General features: G+C 52.1%; 1 protein-coding gene across 1 annotated transcript in view; it reads right to left on the reverse strand.

Moving 5' to 3' along the window:
* TBCD (tubulin folding cofactor D) overlaps positions 1-19,756 on the reverse strand; it is a 119,533-nt gene that overhangs the window by 38,965 nt on the left and 60,812 nt on the right. Inside the window, exons 15-22 of the mRNA XM_061549520.1 lie at positions 18,213-18,270; positions 17,547-17,576; positions 16,995-17,080; positions 14,542-14,622; positions 12,789-12,862; positions 8,771-8,888; positions 6,340-6,400; positions 5,871-5,893 (exon numbers count right to left, since the gene is read on the reverse strand). Of these exons, the coding sequence (XP_061405504.1) occupies positions 5,871-5,893; positions 6,340-6,400; positions 8,771-8,888; positions 12,789-12,862; positions 14,542-14,622; positions 16,995-17,080; positions 17,547-17,576; positions 18,213-18,270 (531 nt within the window). The remainder of the gene's footprint in view (positions 1-5,870; positions 5,894-6,339; positions 6,401-8,770; positions 8,889-12,788; positions 12,863-14,541; positions 14,623-16,994; positions 17,081-17,546; positions 17,577-18,212; positions 18,271-19,756) is intronic.

Raw genomic sequence — 19,756 nt, forward strand, 5'->3', positions numbered from 1 at the left:
ACCAACACTTACTTCACCTGGAATGGAACATTCTACAAACAAGTTAAAGGTACCCCCAATGGGCTCTCCCTTATCTCCAGTTGTAGCCAATGTTTTCATGGAAAATTTTGAGACAGAAGCCATCCAGGCATCCACTCTACGTCCGTCCTTGTGGAAGAGGTACGTAGATGACACGTTCGTCATCTGGCCACATGGCCGACCAGCTCTGAACCAATTCCTCAAACACATCAATTCCATACACCCAGCCATCAAATTCACCATGGAGGTGGAAAAGGATGGCAAGCTACCATTCTTGGATGTTTTAATTGTAAAGAGACCAGATGGCTCAATGGGACACCGTCTACAGGAAAGCCACCCACACGGATGCCTACCTAAAACCTGATTCCCACCACCATCCATCCCAGAATTCCCTCATCAAAACTCTACACCATAGAGCTCGATGTATTTCTGACTATCCTCACTTAGCCAGTGAACTGGAACATGTACACTAAGCTCTCAAGATGAATGGATATTCAGACTACACAATCCTTAAAGCTATCACCCCAACCATTGGTAAATAACCATCTGAGGACCCAATCAAAACCATCACCTTGCCATACATAGCAGGGGTCACCAAAAATATTTATTTTCTTTTTCTTTGAACAAATCTACGTGACTTTACCGAAAGACCCAAAGAATATGAACTCCTGCAGTCACGAAAGCTTTAAATCAAGATTTAATTACGTTGGAGTCGGATGTTCACCCTGGCTCAGAGAGTTTATTGAATGTGAGGTTAACTACTCGGATAGCGGTGCAACATAGCGCACAGCGAGGCCGAGACACTAACCCTCCTGAATGTTGAGGCCTTCCCCGGAATTTGTTTTATAGTCCGCTTATTTATTTTGCCATCTAACAAAATTATAAAAACTAAATTCAACCTGTCTCAGGGCCCTGTGATTGTCTCTGCGTGGCAGGCGTGAACGTATGGATACTTTCATCGCTCGTAGGGTCCTCTTGTGTCCATCCGGCAGTAACAACGGGTACAACGGGTACACCGGTTAGCTGATGGGTCGCCACGTGCGGTGAAGTGTGGGGGCTCCCACCTGTTGCTGCGTGGAACGTTTGGCCAAATTTCCTCGAGAGAGGAGGGGGGGGGGGGGCTCTCTCTGGAGCCAACAGTGGCGCCAGAAACTATTGCAGGGCTGCACCTTTGCCCGTGGACAACCGCAAACAAGGCCACAACGCACAAGGACCACAGCGGGCGGGGGCGAAGGGAAGCGACGCGCCCGCCGCACCCACGCTCAGGGATAACAACATCGCCGGTTTCGCACTCTCGGTTCGAAAGATATCTGACGGCCTTATAATGGGATCGAGCGAATGGACGGGCAGGCGGAGGGCGCTTCCTGCCCCTCACTCTCCCCCCGTGGCGCGCCTCTCCGAGGAGAAGCCGGCGCTCTGGAAGGCTCCAGTACTTGGTTGGGCGAGCCCCCCGAACAATTGTGAGCAGATGGGAGAGAGAGAGAGGGAGGGAGGGCGGGAGAGAGAAAATGCCGCAGGTGCAGATTGTCCTTTTACAAATGTGAAGTGCACCCAACCTAGGGCTGCTGCTGCTACGCCTTTGTGGGGACTTTATCAATTATGTTCCGACTCATGCCGCCCTGGGTTTACCCGCGGGCAGCCGGGGCCCCCCTTCCCCCTCTGACTCCCACGCACAAACAGGAGGAAGGGCCCTCGCCGGAGGGCGGCAAGCCCACCGAAATAAAAAAAACATCGCAAGACTCTTCAGAATTTTTTTCTCTTATAATGAATCAAACGGAGGCAATGGCATTGCTCATGTCCTTTAAAAGGGCGACAGATTGAGGCGGCGGCGGGCCGCCACGTTGCTGCAGCCGAGGAATGGATGTTGCCCACCCAAAATTGGTCGCGACGTTGGTGACACAGCAACGCGGGCGGAGGAGTCGCCGCGACGCTCACGAGACCGCCGATTGAGCGATGTCCGCCCAGCGGTGATTTCCGAAGGAAGCCCAACGGTCTCTGGGAGAGATATCCATGAACACTAAGCGCCTACCTATTAACCCTCCCAGCTTACTCGCCTGCCTCCCTTGTGCCATTGTGTTCGCCCCACGAGCATAATTGTCACATCATCATAACCAGTTGCACGTAAGTTGCATGCACTGCCAACACAGCGACCAATTCTCACTTTTGATGCGATGTACGCGTCACCGAGTGCAAGAATCAGTTTTAATTGTTCATTCGATGCGTGCCTAACAAATTATCTGCCCTTGGCACAGAAATGGACATTTCGTTCCACGTTTTGTGCAAAGTGTTTTTGGCCAGGGTGACCGACTTGGTCTCCATGAGCTATTTCCACTCCATTTGGAGAACCCTAGGATGACGCTGCTGCTGCTGCAGCAGATTACACATTCACGATTGTGGTTAGAAATCACGATTAGGGATAAGCGACACTCCGTCCAAATACGATAATGCGGTTGATAATTAATAACAATCTAATAATTCACAACCCTTTTGTCAATCCACTGCTGGATGAAAGCTTCCCCACACCACGTAGGTCGATTGTCCATACTTCCCCACACCGGTCAATGCGTATTGTCGAAGGGCGGGGGGGGGGTGCTCAGAACTGGTCCAGAAATGACCACCTGCGGCTGTGCGAGACCACTCGCCACGGAAATAAGATGAAGGCTTGGTTGAGCGAAATGAGGGAAGATCCACTGGACAGGAACGGCGAGTGACGCGGCGAAGGGGACGGTGCATGTCGAGACGATGGTGGGCAGCGTGGGCTTTGCAGGGAGCGGACACGTGGTCGCTGGGCGCAGTGAGACGGTGGAGAAGCGTTCGAGACGTTGGGTATGGATTTGGGCAGAGAAGAAGCCCATCTCGAGGGGCATCATCGAGAGAACGATGATGATTTGGGGGTCATCGGAAGGAGAGAGACATAGAGAGGGGGGGGGAACTTGACTGGACGGATGCTACGAGGGAACAGGTTGGTGATGAAGTTGTGGAAGGAAGAACGGAAGGGATGAGAACGAGAGGGAGGCCCTGGATTGGGATGCTGGAGGAGCTGCAGGGAGAGCGGGGGACTTCATGGAGACAAAGAGGAGGGCAGAAAACATAGAGGTCGCAGCCAAGGACCTGCGGTTGAGGCCTAGAACCAGAGGAACGAACTGCCGTCAGCCGTGAACAGGAATCGAACCCAGGCGATGGGAGTTCGTAGCTCAACGCGCGAAAACCGCCCGGCCAATCCACCGGCCCAAACGATCGATACATTCCCTTAACTGCGAATGCAGCAGCGGCAGTCAGCTGCGTCACGCGTACGAGCGTGTGTGTGTACGCGCGCGTGCGTGGCAAGCAGATCGCTGTAATCGACGGGAGCTCGAGCAGAGATCACTTTGGCGCACGCTAAGCCCCCTGGTGGCACGGGCGCCGTGCAACTCGGCACTGCGCCGCCACCCACGGTGGCGGAGTAGCCGGCGTGGCATTCTTTAGGCAACAACGACACGTAAGCTCGGAGGAATGCCACAAATCTCACAACAAATGTCAAAGGCATCGGTTCACTTTTTAAAAACATAAATAAAATAAATAAATGAGATTACTCTGAGGTCGCGACTTATTGCAGGCGATTGAAACCTTCATGCGAAGAAAATGAGTAGTTGGTGAAGTTCTGTTAAACTTTCAATCTTGCTGTCTTAATCTAATAATTTACACAACTGACCATTAGAATTATCATTGTAAGTTTTACAAAAAAACATATTTAATGGAATGCTCGTGAGAAAAAAACTACTGTTTTTTAGTTAAACCTCGACATTTTTAAGACTTCTAAAATAACAGCTGCTCTTGAAAATTCATCCAAACTCAGATCTCGTGAGACACTGTTGACGAAAGGCATCCCGAGTATCTAAAATGTTTGATGTTACACTGATATTGCCAACACATGAAGCTGAAAACGGAGTCCAAATCGAGTTGCCCAAAACTTGACGCAAACTGAACTTGCCACCAACTCCCAGATCGCCTTGCCGACTGACTTTCTGGAAAGGCAGGATCAGGGATGAGACTCATTCTTTTTCTTTATCAAGGTAGGAAAAAAAACCGAGCAGACAACGTGCCTCCTTCCGCAGGCAGCTGGGACAGACGGACAGCGCTCATGCATGACAAACACTCTCAACCCCCAGTTGTAAAGCGTTTCAGAGACACGGAGACAGCAAGCTGATGGCAAGCCCAGACGCGAGCAGCTGCTTTGGAAGCATTACGGTGAAGCACTTCAACGCGGCAGCCGACGAAGACTCAGCCGCTTCCACCCTGCTTGTAATTAGGGGTCTGGGGTTTGCCGTAATTATTTTTTTTTTTCTCTCCCATTGCTATGTATTTCTATGGCGATTGCATTTTCCAAGTGGCTTTGCCCTGCAGGGAGCTGTAATAGAGACAAAGGGCCTCCTTTGTGAGCCCAGAGAGGGTGGCCATATTGAGCGCGATCTTTAGCGATGTGGGCACATCATGGGAAAGCACCCCGCGGCTCCGTGGCAATTGTCACAAGTTCAACAACGGCTCCACAATGCTCGGCCAATAAAACTATTTTTGTTGAAGGCAAGTCAAGGTAAAAGGTAAAGGCGCAGCCCTGCAATCGCTCGCTCGCGCCACTGCTGGCGGTAAGGTCTCTACCGGAGGGGGCTCTCCAGAGCCCCTCGCACCACGGCTGGCCAGACATCTTGGAAGAGGTGTGGAAGAGGATGCGCAAGAGGTGGCAGTACCCCACCACCACCACCACCACCACCACGCTCGTCAGACGTTTAGGACAGAGTTGGGAGTGCCCACGCTGCGCTGCCACCACACATACAACCTACCGGTCAACTAACCGCGGTGGAACCCATTTAGATTGCGGGCAGACGGAGGCGGCGCCGTTTAATAAATCTGCACCATGTCAACCGCCGTGCCGGAAACATCGAACCGGATTGGAAGTCCAGTGGGTTGCAAACCATTACAGTGCACCAGCATTGATGTTGACCGAGCCTCAGGGGTGCTTTCCCATGTTGTTTTGGGCTGCCTCGACTGCTATATTGGCGAGATGTCAACTACCTCGCCTGGTATACAAGACGTCGTGGGTTCGATCCCGACCCTGACGCCTCCTGTATGTTTGGAGTTTGGATGTTCTCCCCGTGGTCCTGTAGATATTTCTCCGGGGCTTCTGTTTTTTCCCTCCACTTTTAGAATCAACGTGCGTTTAACAGTATTTGGCTGCTTTAAATTTCGACGCGATAAGCCACTTCGTTGAGCTGTCATTCGTGATGACCACGTCACTTCTGAAAAAAAGCTGTGTACCTTACCTGGTCAAATAAAAAATAGTTTATAGTTTAACAGCTCTTACTTAGGAGATACTCTCCTTGGCCGTGCGCCCTCGTGTGTGTGACATGAGTTTCCAGATTGGTTAGAGAGCTAATTAAGCTGATGGAGCTATGCTCAGGTGCGCCATCATGGCATCGTCGTGCGGCCACTGTCATGGGTTGCGTATTGATGCAGGACGGCCTTAAAGCAATTCTATACCAAAGTGGTCAAAATTGCACCTTTAACCAAAAGTGGAGTGTTGAACTTTAAATGTACTGAATTTTGTCTTGAATTAGCAAACGCTGTCAGGGTAAGGTTAACGTAATACATCACAAACGTGACTCCCCCTTTGCGTATTCAGGAACACAATGAGTCACGTAAATATACAGCGCCGGGATGGCGCGCAGGCTGAACTTCCTGTTCTCTGTGCTGCGAGATCTGCACGTAATCTTGGGAACACCACGGATAGCGAATCGAGTTTAAATGACGCCAAAGGGAGGGAGGGAGAGAGAGAGAAAGAGAGAGTCAATGGCCATCAACACTTCACATCGTCTCACCTGTAATACTTTGCATCATTCAGCTGCAAAATAAACAAAGGGACATCATTACCATACGTTTCATATTCCATCACACGTGCGATATCACATTAGCAAAGCGTGTAAATTATGTATTAGTATTCTTATCCTGCTTCAATTTAACACGCTGGCTTTCACAAACCAATATTATGGTTCACGATTCGTTTCTTCGTCAGATAAATACAAATCATATTGTCATGCAGGCTTACCCAAAAAAGCCTCTCCGAGTCTCAAGACTCTTTTCAGGAGGGTCCTGCGCAAAGGCAGCTAACCTGTGAGCCGACGCCAACAACTGCCAAAGCCCTGCACTCCTCTGCGCTCATCTCAGTTATTTGCACTGAAGGAGGAATCCGATGAGCTGTAAAGCTCTTCCCCCCCCCCCCCCCCCCCCCACAGATGTCCGGTAGAGGGGCAAGGGGTCACACGTCTGCATCAGCTGACCACTACCGACCTTCGCGTGGATGAGTTTGAGCCCGGTCACCATCTCGTCGCCGAGCAGCTCCTCCACACGCCTGTTCACACGAAACCAAGCGGCGCAGGTTTTAGCAAAACGCGACCGCCCAATCAACGATGAGCACCACCGAGGCGGTGAGAGCACCACCGAGGCGGTGGTGCTCTCATCTCCCCGAGCCAGCGGTGCAAGTTCCATGTTCCAATGTCGAGGGCGAGTCGATCCGTAGGACATTCACTGTTTACTTTCCCACAAAGTGGTACCAATTTTAATGAACCTCGACATATGATGGGCAGAGTAAACCCCCCCGAAACCAGCATTTGATCTTGCAAACCTCCAACTCTGTTCCACCGCAAAGCCACAATCTTCAGCCCCACGAGATGACATCTCACAAACTCAGAGCAGCCTAACCACCCCCCTAGGATTAAGGTAGTATGACAATTGTTGCTTGAATCCATCTGTGCGGAGCTACGAGTGTTATTTCCTTGCGTGTGTGGGTTTTCTCCGGAGATTCTGGTTTCCTCAGACACGAAACACAACTTTTAATGAATTGGCCAAACATGCCGATGTAGAATCCTTCTGAAACAAAAAGTTAATAAACCCGTATTGGGAACCTCCTGAATGAAATGGCAGCTATTCATTATTACTTTAAAACGTTGACGTAAAGTTTTGCTTTAACGTGGGATGTACGGGTTGTATTTAATGATAAATTCACCCTCCAGATCGATATTTTCTAGGCAAGACAATTCAAGCCTCGTGCCTCCTTATGCCCTTTGCCTGCTGTGTAAGGATGGGATCCCTCCTTGCTCTGCCTTGGCCTCTCGCAGTCAGCCTCACCTGCACGGGCGTTCTGCAGCCTGCAGTCGGGAAATTCCACATTGCTATGGTTGGCATCATTCACTCCGCAGCTCGTTCACTTGATAGCTCCCCACTAAGTCGTGCAACCCAATAAGCCGATTTCACCGGCCCCACAGCGATGCATGAACACTCAAGCATTGGCTGAAAACATCTTAATGCCCAGAGGACTGCAGAGCGTGGGCAAAATTGTTGGCGTCGGCTCACCGCGTGGCTACCTCCCTGCTTGTCTGCGGTTCCCCGTCGCACTCTCCTCCGAGAGTTGAGCGAACACTCTATGGTGCGTTACAAGTCTAATTATAATGGGGGTAAGTCGACCCTGCCTGAGAAGTGGGTAGCACCTGCTAAATAAGGCAAAACCTCTTCTTATTTTTTCAGAACTAAATACTCGTTCATGAAGTGAAGTGTCGCTCCCAAACAGCACACCTTCACACTTGCCAAAAATCGCGCTCAGAGATACAACTTCTTCCTCCGCTGCCGTGAGATATATTTCGTGCCCCGAGGCGCCGTCGACTGAGCTACGGCGTAAACACCGCACCAAAAATAGTAGAGGGACGCGGCCAGGCACTTTGTCTCACGGAATGCGAACGTTCGCGGTCGATTTCATTCATTCGTTCGCACTTGAATTTCACGCACCGCCGCCCTGCCCGCACAACCCCTCCCACCTCCTAAAGAGCTTGTTGCCCATCACTCACCAGTGGCAAACGCAAAGCCCAAAAGGTTAGAAATATCACCCCCGGGGAAACGGGTGACACAAACACACACACACCCAAATAAAATCCGCACGGGAAGGGGGGCTTGGTGGGGGGATGGGGCACGTCGTCCCGATCGACGATCCCCCCCCAATTCCCCGCCGAGGCGCTGCTCACGCAGGCCTGCTCAGGCGCGCGTTTTGGTAAGCATTACGCAAAACCCGATACGGGTGGGATTAGCGGCCCAGACTCACCGCCCCGGGGCCCCGAGAACCACAGAGCCCGCCACACCTACCACACGTCGCCTCCGAACAGCACGAGAGGCGGGGGGGGCGGGCAGCCCGCACGCACACGAGAGCGCGCGGTGTGAGTTTCGCAATGATATCTCGAGTTTGGATTTTTCACTTCTTCGCCCGCCCGCATGCCCTCCCTTCTCGTTTTTCTGGGCGATCCTGTGAAGTGGCTCGCAAGTGTGATTTACGTGTAGGTGGACAACTAGGGGCTACAAATTTCACCGATTAGCACGGGCAAGCGAGCAATTACTCCGGTCGGGAACAACAACAATAATAATAATGCCCTTTGAAGACTTGCAATGTTACGTCCAATTGTCTTCGGCAAGGGTTACTGTGTGCCCTGACACAAGATAGGATTGAACACTTGGAAGGGTTGCACAGCTGCATCTCATCGTCTCTGCTTGTGCGTTGATTTTACTGCGACCTTTACCGCCGCTGCTGCCCCCCCCCCCAAACCTCTCCCACCGCCATCGCAAACCGGTGAGCCGCAAGGTACAGCCCGCAAAGCGCCCACGAGAATAGAAACGAGAAACCGCGCACGGGTCTCCGTAGAGGAGCACGTCCCCGCTGGCGGGGGGCCGGTGGCCTCACCTGCCGTCGCGGGAGGCCAGCTCCGACAGAGCGTGCGTGACCTCGGCACACGCCAGGATGCTTCCGTAGCGCGTGTTGAGGTCTCTTCCCGTGGCCAGAGGCAAGAGCTTGGGCAGCACTGGCGGTACCCACATAAGGAAAGAGATGAGAGTGGCAACGAAGACATCAGAAGCGCCTTTCAAGTTCACACAAAGTGCCGTGTTGGTGTACAGTGGACATACGTTCATGCCGGTAAATGGGGCCGACGGTAATGCCCAATCCACAAACACGAAAGAGACATCACAGCGATACGCTACTCCCGACGCGGCTATCTGGCTTGACCACCTGAAAGTAAAATTGTTGTTGTTGCTCTGCAACTATGTCAGCCACATGGAAGAAAGGGGCATAAGCTTGCTATTAATAAGAGATTACAATTCAAAGTTTCACAAAGCAAAGGACAACCGTGGAATGTGAACGGTGTTTCCTAAAACGTCCCAATGCTGCCGATTATTATTCCACTCGGATCACGCGCGGCAACACCGTCCCCGCACGGCGAACACTCGGCAGGAAGAGCCTCCTGGAGAAATATTCTGGGGAGGCTTTCCTGGGTAAACACGCGCAATAACAATAATAATCAATTACAATTAAGTAATTGATTATTATTACTGTCCACCAACGGTTTAGGTGACCGATTGGCTCAGTGACTAATGAGTACGGCTTTACTTTTGAAGTTTAAAGCTTATTTAGTTTAAAAAGGTGAGAATTCAGGTGAGAATCAGGTGACCGGTTCAAGTCTGCAGCTCTTGTCAAGGAGTCCTGGCCGTGCCACGACTGTCGTGCTCCCAGGCGAGCGGTCTCCCGCTCTCCCGCTTTCCCGCTCGCCCACTCGCCCCTGCGGTTTATGTTCACAGCCGGCGCTGCTGTGATTTATGGCTTTCCTTTTCGGATGTGGCTCGAGAGTACGTGCCCTCACGCCTGCGCGTCATTCTTTGTCCCGTGCCACAGCTACATTGAGATAAATGCCCGCCGGTAGGTAATTATTCCGCGCATCTGCTGATGCAATGAAGAGTGCATTTGAAAAATTCCCATGCAGTGTTCTGAACACGTCAGTGCCGCCCTGTTGATTACAAAGGACAGGCTTGGCTCGGTGCTGTTCATTTGTTTGTAGTGAATCTCGTATGAATCTGCTCAGGCATTCTACATGGCTTGACTCCCATTCGACAGGAGTTTAGATTTTATTTCGTGTAACCACAGGTGAGAACCATGTACTGGAGTGATCTTGGCCACCAAAACGACAAAAGCCAAACCAATAAAAATCGGGACAAAAAACAACCATATTTTGAAATCAGGAAGGATGTAAACGACGTTGATGTAATCAGAATCAGAATCTTGATTTAGACTGGAGGAGGAATCCAACGAGCTATGGAGCATTTTTTCACAGGCGTCCAGACGAGGGGCCTGGGGTGGTCAGTAAGTTACATCAACAAACAATGCAACAGCAAGGTAGAACAAAGGTAAGCAAGTTTCTATAAATAAATATTTAAACAGTATAGAAGTACAAATTGCACAGGCACATACATTTCTGCCCATCTCTTAACATCCAATGGAAGCTTGGGGCAAGGCAGAAAAACAACAACAACAACAGTCCCAGACCACGCCAAGACAACAACAACAACAGTCCCAGACCACACCAAGACAACAACAACAACAGTCCCAGACCACACCAAAACAACAACAGTCCCAGACCACACCAAGACAACAACAACAACAACAGTCCCAGACCACACCAAGACAACAACAACAACAACAGACCCAGACCACGCCAAGACATCAACAACAACAGTCCCAGACCACACCAACACAACAACAGTCCCAGACCACACCAAGACAACAACAACAACAACAGTCCCAGACCACGCCAAGACAACAACAACAACAGTCCCAGACCACGCCCATGGACAGTAGAGTCCCTGGCGTGGCAAAGCAACGCTCCCTCGGGACACATTCACCTCCGCTCTGACATCACAGTGAGCGCCGTCCATCTGCCCGTACAAAACGCCGCGACCAGGTGACCTAAGATTACAGAGCAGCTCCTCACAGAATGCTGCTATTAATATGGTGCTCTTAACAAAGGCTCGGGCACGAAAAAAGTGACATTCCTTTCCTCATACGAGCGCGCACATTCCCGTAACCACCAAGTCTCGAACACAACGTTGCCCAAGTGTCTCCGCAAAGGGGATGGTGGTGGGGGGGGGGGTCACTGCGATGAAGTTTCCAATTTGTGCATGTTTCAAAATTATAAATAATTAAATAAATGCGCCAAACTATCAACAAAATAGACTGTATCTGTAAAGTGGAGGATGGAGTAGAGGCAAAACCTGTAGTCAAACTTGAAAACGATCATTAAGATAAAAACAAACCTTAGCAACCCCTCCACCAATTGAAGCATTTTTAAATTGCGCCCCGAGGCAACAAAAAGGGTATTTTCTCAAAACGTTGACCACAACGAAGGTCACGGGGAGATGTTTGACCTTTAAAGTGACAAGAGGAGACTTGACCGTCAAGGTGCGCTTAGAAATCTTACAAAAACAGACCATCGTAAATCACTTAAAAGCTCACACCCCCCCTCTCACCCACCCACTATCGTCTGCTGGCTCAATTCCAAAGCAGTTTGACGGGTAATTTGAGTGCGCCACAATGAGTGAAGGGGCACTACCACACACTCATTTTCACAGTTCATCACCACCACCGCCGACAAGTCAAAACAGACGACCGCCAAACTGCGACGCCGTGACCTCTCAACGAAGCCGGATTGTCGGTGCGGTCACTCCCGTATCGCTCGTAGTTTGGCGGTGATCTTTCGGTGATATTGCACTGCAACGCGTCGCGGCCGCTGCGGCCCTGTGTCCCAGTTAAACACTCTGCTACTCATCGGAGGGCGGAGATAGAAATGTGACCAGATCAGTGGATGTATTTGGAATGTGTTGCCAAATTTTGGACGAGTCTCAAATTAGGGCCTCGTCATGACACTACTATATCTGCGATCCAAAAAACTAATTTGTTTCAGGTTGATCAGAAAACCAGAAATTCCACCAACTAACTTTGACATCACTTTATTTTTCCCCCGAAAGCCATGTCACATGTCATCGGGTGACGTCACCGTCGTAAGAAAAAAATAATTTCAAGTCGTAAAGCTCAGAGTAATCGCTCACTCTCAAAGAGAGACGCCAAGAACTGGACAGGTGGAAAGGCAGCCATGCGGTGATCCGGCACCACCAACTGCCCAAGCTCTGCAGTCCTCGACATATTATGGTGTTATTAGCAAATTAATAAGTGTTTTATACGTGGGAGGAAACCGGAGCACCGAGAAAAAACCCACGCTTGCAAAGTTCCACATTTTCTGTCTGTATCGCTGTGTGGATCAGCGAGCTAGACCCTAACTAAGCAGCCCGAAAATAAGCTGTTCGCATTTGAGCTGCTCAGGTGTCTGAGATTGGACGCTGGGAATATCATGGCGAGACAGGATAAGCATTGGGACAAGTCAGGAAGAGATCGTGGCATGACTCTGTAAAAAGAAGTTGCGCTGGGTGGGATGTGTGCAGGGTGGGGGAGGGCCGACAGGCATTGGTTTGGTCTCCACAAATCTGGCAACCAAGGCCAAGTCCTGTGGCCACATAATGTAAGGGCAGATCTATGGGTCTCTGCGTGAGTCTGTGGGTCTCTGTGTGAGTCTAAGGGTTCCTATACGTTGCTGTACAACTCTATGTGAGTGTATCTTATGCTAGATGCTGGGAGACTGTCGGGGCAGATCTTGGAGGTTGCTCTGTGTCTCCTGTGCAGCAGCTGTGGGATCTGGCGGAGGGTAAAACTCATTGACAAGGTCTGGTGGTGGCACAAACGGCTTTAATCTTCGATCTTGATGGGTAAATTAAACTGTGATCGAACAGATGGGATTGTACCTGCCTGCGTACGCGCGCACGGGCGCGAGCTCACTCATTCACTCGCTCGTTCTCTGGCCCTCTCTCACAAAGGCACTCACCGGTGTTGGCCATGTACTCGGGGGCCTTGGCGGTGAGGTTGTGCAGGGTCCTCGCCGCCAGCTCGCACACCGCGCTGCGAAGCGCACACACGGGGCACGGCACGGCATCATCCACGCGCGACAGGAGCGCACCGCTAGCACGCAGCAGCGGCGACACGCCAGTAACACGTTACACGCAAGGGACACGGCACGCATCGTTCCAAGACAGGTTGCCGCTTCTGCGGCCGTCTGGAACGCTCTTCCTTCCGATATTAGGGAGCCACTGCAGCTGTGCACTTTTAAATCATTTAGATTGACAAACTCATTTCTTTAGAACGACTTTTTTGTTTTAGTTTGTTGTCCTTCCCCGCTCCTCCGATTAGCACGGTTACCTACGTACGGTACGAAAGAAGTTCAACATACAGTATATTTTTACGTCCATACATGACAAAAGCACCAGGTAACGTGCAGCGCCGACACGCCACCAGCGTGTTTCAAGCGATGTTAGTGTGGAGATCACGAGAGATGGCAATGAAATGGACAGCCCTTCACCCAGCAGTGGTCTGACCACGGCGGCTGATGATGAGTATGCATCTATTTTGAACTTCTTTCGCACCGTAGGTAGCCAACTGTGCTAATCGCAGTGTGCGGGGGGGGGGGTGGAGCGGTGGTTAGCGCACTCTGCTGGGTTTAATTCTCAGCCCTGGCTAACACCCTTGGCAAGCGATGTCTGAACCGGTCGGTCCAGACCACCCCCCCCCCCCCATAGCCTGAACAGACTGTAGTGGAAAGTGCTGTTAGCGAGCACCTATCAAGGCCGGCACGTCACATGATGGGGTGGGGGGGCAGTACCACACCCGACCGCCTTTGTCTCCCTAGTGGCGATGTCTACATATCACACCAGGTACTTATTTTAGGCTGAGTCGACCTAGGGGACGCCCAGGACCAGCTCAGATAATCGTCACTGGCGTTGGCCATGTGCGGGAATCGAACTCGGGTGGCTAGGTTCTTAGCGCAGCGCGCTAACCGCTGCACTACCACTCCCCACCAGCCCCGCCACCACTTTCACCAACCCGCACGGACCAGCGCGGTGAAGTACGGTCAAACAAGTCCCCATGACCGATACGGCATAGGGAGGTCTTCATCCAGCAGCGGATTGATAAAGGCCGCAAATGATCTTTGTTTACTTAATCCAGTCCAGACGAGCGTTTGTCAGACGAAAGACCTGTTAATAATGTAATGTGATCTCCACATTAATACAATGGAATGAGCTCACGGCCCTTATGAGCGGTATGCCAGTGATCTGTGATTCATACCTTCCAGCCAGAGCTGTAAACTACACCTACAACAAATTGATTAATTTTCTTTCCAATGTTAAGCAGACTCACGACGCCCTTGTAATAAGATGTGCGGGGAATGCAGCTGCTGCGTTGGCTTCACTCCAACGAGTCGCACAAATGTGACAAGCTCCAATGCCCCAACGTGGTAACGAGATTGTTGGGGCCGTCGTCCTCAAGGGATGCGCTGCTAATGTGCGACGCCACCACGCGATCACACGCAGCAATCAAGGGACTATGCACGGCAGTGACAATCAGCGTGAAAAAAAAGGAAACAATTAATTGATGGTAATAAAAATAATGCGTTTGTTTCTCGTGCAAAACAACGGGGTGCATTTATTAAAATGTAATTATCGCTTGTCGTTTTTAAACAGTTTCTGGGCAGGCGGCTGCGCGTGGCGGCTCCGACGCAGTCGCTCACGCACGGGGCGCTCTACCTGTCCCAGTGGTTGATCTTGAGCTCTACCAGGTGGTCGATGAGCGGACAGGTGTATTCTGGGAAGCCGGCGATGTACTCGCTGTGGGGGCGACAGGCGGACATAGAGGGGAACGTGGAGGGGAACGTGGAGAGGAACAAGGAGAGGGACGTGGAGGGGAACGTGGAGGGGAACAAGGAGAGGAACGTGGAGAGGAACGTGGAGAGGAACAAGGAGAGGGACAAGGAGAGGGACAAGGAGAGGGACGTGGAGAGGGACGTGGAGGGGAACGTGGAGGGGAACGTGGAGGGGAACGTGGAGGGGAACGTGGAGAGGGACGTGGAGCGGAACGTGGAGGGGAACGTGGAGAGGAACAAGGAGAGGAACAAGGAGAGGAACGTGGAGGGGAACGTGGAGAGGGACGTGGAGAGGAACGTGGAGGGGAACGTGGAGGGGTATGTGGAGGGGAACAAGGAGAGGAACGTGGAGGGGAACGTGGAGAGGAACGTGGAGAGGAACAAGGAGAGGAACGTGGAGAGGGACGTGGAGGGGAACGTGGAGGGGAACGTGGAGGGGAACGTGGAGAGGGACGTGGAGAGGAACAAGGAGAGGAACAAGGAGAGGAACGTGGAGGGGAACGTGGAGAGGGACGTGGAGAGGAACGTGGAGGGGAACGTGGAGGGGTATGTGGAGGGGAACAAGGAGAGGAACGTGGAGGGGAACGTGGAGAGGAACGTGGAGAGGAACGTGGAGAGGAACGTGGAGGGGAACGTGGAGGGGAACGTGGAGGGGAACGTGGAGGGGAACGTGGAGGGGAACGTGGAGAGGAACAAGGAGAGGAACGTGGACAGGAACGTGGAGGGGAACGTGGAGAGGAACGTGGAGAGGAACGTGGAGAGGAACGTGGAGGGGAACGTGGAGGGGAACGTGGAGGGGAACGTGGAGAGGAACAAGGAGAGGAACAAGGAGAGGAACGTGGACAGGAACGTGGAGGGGAACAAGGAGAGGAACAAGGAGAGGAACGTGGAGGGGAACGTGGAGGGGAACAAGGAGAGGAACAAGGAGAGGAACGTGGAGGGGAACGTGGAGGGGAATGTGGAGAGGAACAAGGAGAGGAACAAGGAGAGGAACGTGGAGAGGAACGTGGAGGGGAACAAGGAGGGGAACGTGGAGGGGAACAAGGAGAGGAACAAGGAGAGGAACGTGGAGGGGAACGTGGAGGGGAACAAGGAGGGGAACGTGGAGGGGAACAAGGAGAGGAACAAGGAGAGGAACGTGGAGGGGAACGTGGAGGGGAATGTGGAGAGGAACAAGGAGAGGAACAAGGAGAGGAACGTGGAGAGGAACGTGGAGGGGAACAAGGAGAGGAACAAGGAGAGGAACGTGGAGGGGAACGTGGAGGGGAACAAGGAGGGGAACAAGGAGGGGAACGTGGAGAGGAACATGCGTCAATCGTTGCCAACGGCGCAATGCGGCAGGGCCCGGTGCACCAATGCAACGCGCGGCAAAATACCGATAACTGCAATGATTTGTTCGTGACGCAACGGCCAATATGCCACGGCGTCTCGCACCGCATTTTGAGAGGGCACCCCCAGTGGCAGCTGTCCCTGTGGATATCATTCTGCCAGTGGGGGGCAATGATTGTTGTGCATAATCCCAGTCGAGTAATTTTACGGGTAATTTTCTAATTCGGCAAATTTGGACGCAATGGGGGGGGGGGGGGGGGGGATTCACCCCCTGTTGCAGAGGTTCACGGTTCGACTCCAGCAGCCGCCCCTGATTATTTTTATTACCGCGGGTGTGGTAACCACCGGTGTGGTAACCGTGGTAATACTGCAGTGCGCGCTGCACAGTGGACGTTAAAGATCCCGTGACGTCGCCACGGTGCAAATTTACTCCGTTTGGATTCTATACATTAATCATGCCCCCCCCCCCCACCGCTGGCAGACTGATGCCCCAGGTCGCTCTGGGAAATGAGACGGATCCTAGTCCCTTGTGCTCTCACTCATCGTTACACGAAATAAAAACTCAACTCAAGTCGAATGGGAGTCAAGCCATGCAGAATGCCTGGGGAGATTCATACGAGATTCAATGTAAACATATTAATAGCACTAGGCCAAGCCTTTCCTTTGTCATCAAGAGGGCGCTACCTGTGCATTCAAAACACTGGCCACTGCATGGGAAATTTTTTAAATACATTGTTCATTGCGTCAGCAAACGCACGGAACAATTAACTACCGGCGGGCATTTATGTCAATTTATCTGTGCCACGAGACAAAAAAAGACTGACGCGTAGGCGCGAGGGCACGTACTCGAACCACATCCGAACATGCAAAGCGTAAATCACGGCGGCGCCGGCTGTGGACATAAACCGCAGGGGCGAGCGAGCGAGTGAGCGGGAGAGCGGGAGAGCGCTCGCCTGTGAGCGTGGCAGCCAGGACTGCGTGTCAAGAGCTGCACACTCAAACTGTCACCTGATTTTCAGGAAGCTGTTGCTCCGATTCCCGAGGGTAAAGTAGTCGGCTGCCGTGACAATGTCAATTCCGTGCGGGAAGGTGCCCTGAGTGACATGCGGAGGCACATGGTTTGATTCGCCGTCAAATCATTCCTTAAAATGCATTCATTCAACTCGCATCATAACCGCGCGCGCTCAGCGCACCAACGACGTCACCGCACTGACGCAGTCTCCCCGACGGGAGCGCCGTCACGCCACGTCCAACGCCGACCCTCTACTCCGCCGGTGACGTCGCCGCAGCGCCTTCACTAAAAGAAACCTCTGAATGCCAGTGGAAGAGTTCTTTTTCTCTCGAGCGAGACTTTCACGCTCACGCGGGCTAGCAAGCCCGGGTCGAGAGACAATGGACTCGTAGAGAAACAATGCACGCGGTGTTTTGTATATTTTCATTTTTTTCGGTCGGTCACATTTCCCTTTAATCGCCACTGCAGACTCCACGGGCCAAACACCGCGCCGCGCGCCAAATCCCTCCCTGGCAAAAACGGAGAGAGCGCTCGAGCGGAGCCCTTACCTGTCGCCCCACATTCTCCTGGAAGGCGGCCTGAAAACGACAATCACCACAAAGGCATTACTCCCGCGGGACAATGGTGGGAACTCTGCGCCGCCGTGAACCGGCAACGAGGGCCCCTCCACCCCCCGCCTCCAGCGACGCGTTCCCCAGAATCAGCGCGCATTCCACCAAACGACGTTGTGCAGATTCGCCGGCTTGGGCTGTAAGTTGGGGAAAAAAACACGGACAGATGCACGGCAGGAAAACTGCGCGTCCACGCGTTGAAAGACGTGATCCAAAGCGTCAGTGAGCGAGCCGGGCTTAGGCCGGGCCACGTGACGGCGAGGAGGGACGATGGCCGACGGTCCAAGAACGACGACGGAGCGGCGGCGGAGGAATGGGCCGCGTCCGACGGGACGTCAATCGAAGAGACTGAGCGATGAAATCGACACGTATGAGCGTGCTGGTTGGACCGTGGCATGGGGGGAGGCCTTCATTCAACAGTGGATTGACCAAGGCCGATGACGATCGCCTTTGTAATTGTATTTTTTATTTATTTAATTGGATATTTGTTGTGCTTTGCTGTACTCGCAGCACAAATAAAGCTGCGTTTGGTGCGCGTGTCCGGCGCCGCCGCCAGCACCACCACGGCCGCCGTCGCGAGCCACGCGGGCGGGAAACACTCACGGAGGCGGCACGCCTGCAGTTCACCTCGCGGTCGTAGACGGCGGTGATCACGAGCGCGCTGGAGGGAACGCAGGGGGTAGTGGGGGGGTAGGGGGTAGGGGGTAGTGGGGGGGTAGGGGGTAGTGGGGGGGGGGGCGTTAGTGCTGGACGAGACTGGAAATTCACATGAGCCGCGCACAACGAAGCTGTCGCAAAGTAACGACGGCCGTAATTAATTATAACAATCTCAACTTGTAACGCACCGCGGCCGCTGCTACGTGGTGTTGGCACCTCGCTCCCAAAGAGCGAGAGGACGACTCAGAGGTGCGAGGAGGAGGAACCACAGACACGAGCAGGAAGGCAGCAGCAGTCAGGCGGTGAACCGCCACTCAAATTCCCACCCTTAGCTCTGCGGTCCTCTACATATGAAGGTGTTATCGACCGGAGAAAAACCCACACGTGCGAAAGCGCAACAGTCTATCCCACGCAGAGGGAAGAGATGGACAAACAACATGAAACCCAATAAGAATCTCCGCGCTTCTTCAGGCACTACGCGTCGGAGAGCGCCACGTCGTCCGAGAGAGAGAGAGGAGAGAGCGTGGGAGTGCGGTGGGGGAGGAGATGATGGACAGGGCAAATCTCCGCGATTTTATATTTTTTTCTGGAACCTGTGACAACATTATATATGGACACCTACGATAATACATAGACACACTCACTCTTGCCGATTGTCCCCAGGCTATCCATACTTACGAGGATTTTGCGAGCCGAAATGCCAGGGTATTTTGATTGGTTTGCAACGTGTGGGAAAAAGTTATTTCACACACTCCAAATGCACGTAAAAAAAAAAGTGGTTGCCACGATAGTAAGTGTTTTGCTCTTTGGTTTTCATGGAGAGGCTCCTGTGAATTGAACGCCAAAGAGACGGATGGGCGAGTTTAATCTGGTGCACGAGTTTAAGTTAATCGTTTGATATTGTAATTCCATTGGCCAGTGATTGCATTAATAAAGGCCTTTTCATCGGCAGATCTGGAATACGCGTCATATGACCAAATGGAGACAAACACAGACTCAAAAGTACCGTGCGTGATTTTTGTCCAAAGTTCCGGGTGCCTCTGAGTCATATCGAAACATTTTAAGAGATATATGTGCGACGATATTTCACAAAAATAGATTAAACAATTCACAATGGCCTTAAATCATTTCACACATCGGGGTTTCGGCACAACGCTAACATGTATTTAACTTCTCCTTGAAGTCGTGTTCACTGCATCCTAAATGCATTAATTCAACAAAATATATATTACGTGTACAATTTCCTCCCGCAGACAAACACATATTGATGCATCCTATCGATGTCCCAAATAACTTAAATTCAAGGCAATGCCTCGTTATTCTCTCCGACGCGCTTGCGGGTCGCACCGCGTGTCGTGCGGCACGATGTGCGACCCTCCGCTCCACCTGAAAAAGAGCTTCACAGCTCTTCGGATTCCTCAAGTGTCAATAAATATTCTGATTCCGCTCGGTTCCGAGCCCGACCGCAAGAGCCGACGCAGCGGTGGCGG

The sequence above is a fragment of the Lethenteron reissneri genome, chromosome 10, assembly GCF_015708825.2.
Source record: "Lethenteron reissneri isolate LAM-NWPU_2019-01 chromosome 10, ASM1570882v1, whole genome shotgun sequence".
Taxonomy (NCBI): Eukaryota; Metazoa; Chordata; class Hyperoartia; order Petromyzontiformes; family Petromyzontidae; genus Lethenteron; species Lethenteron reissneri.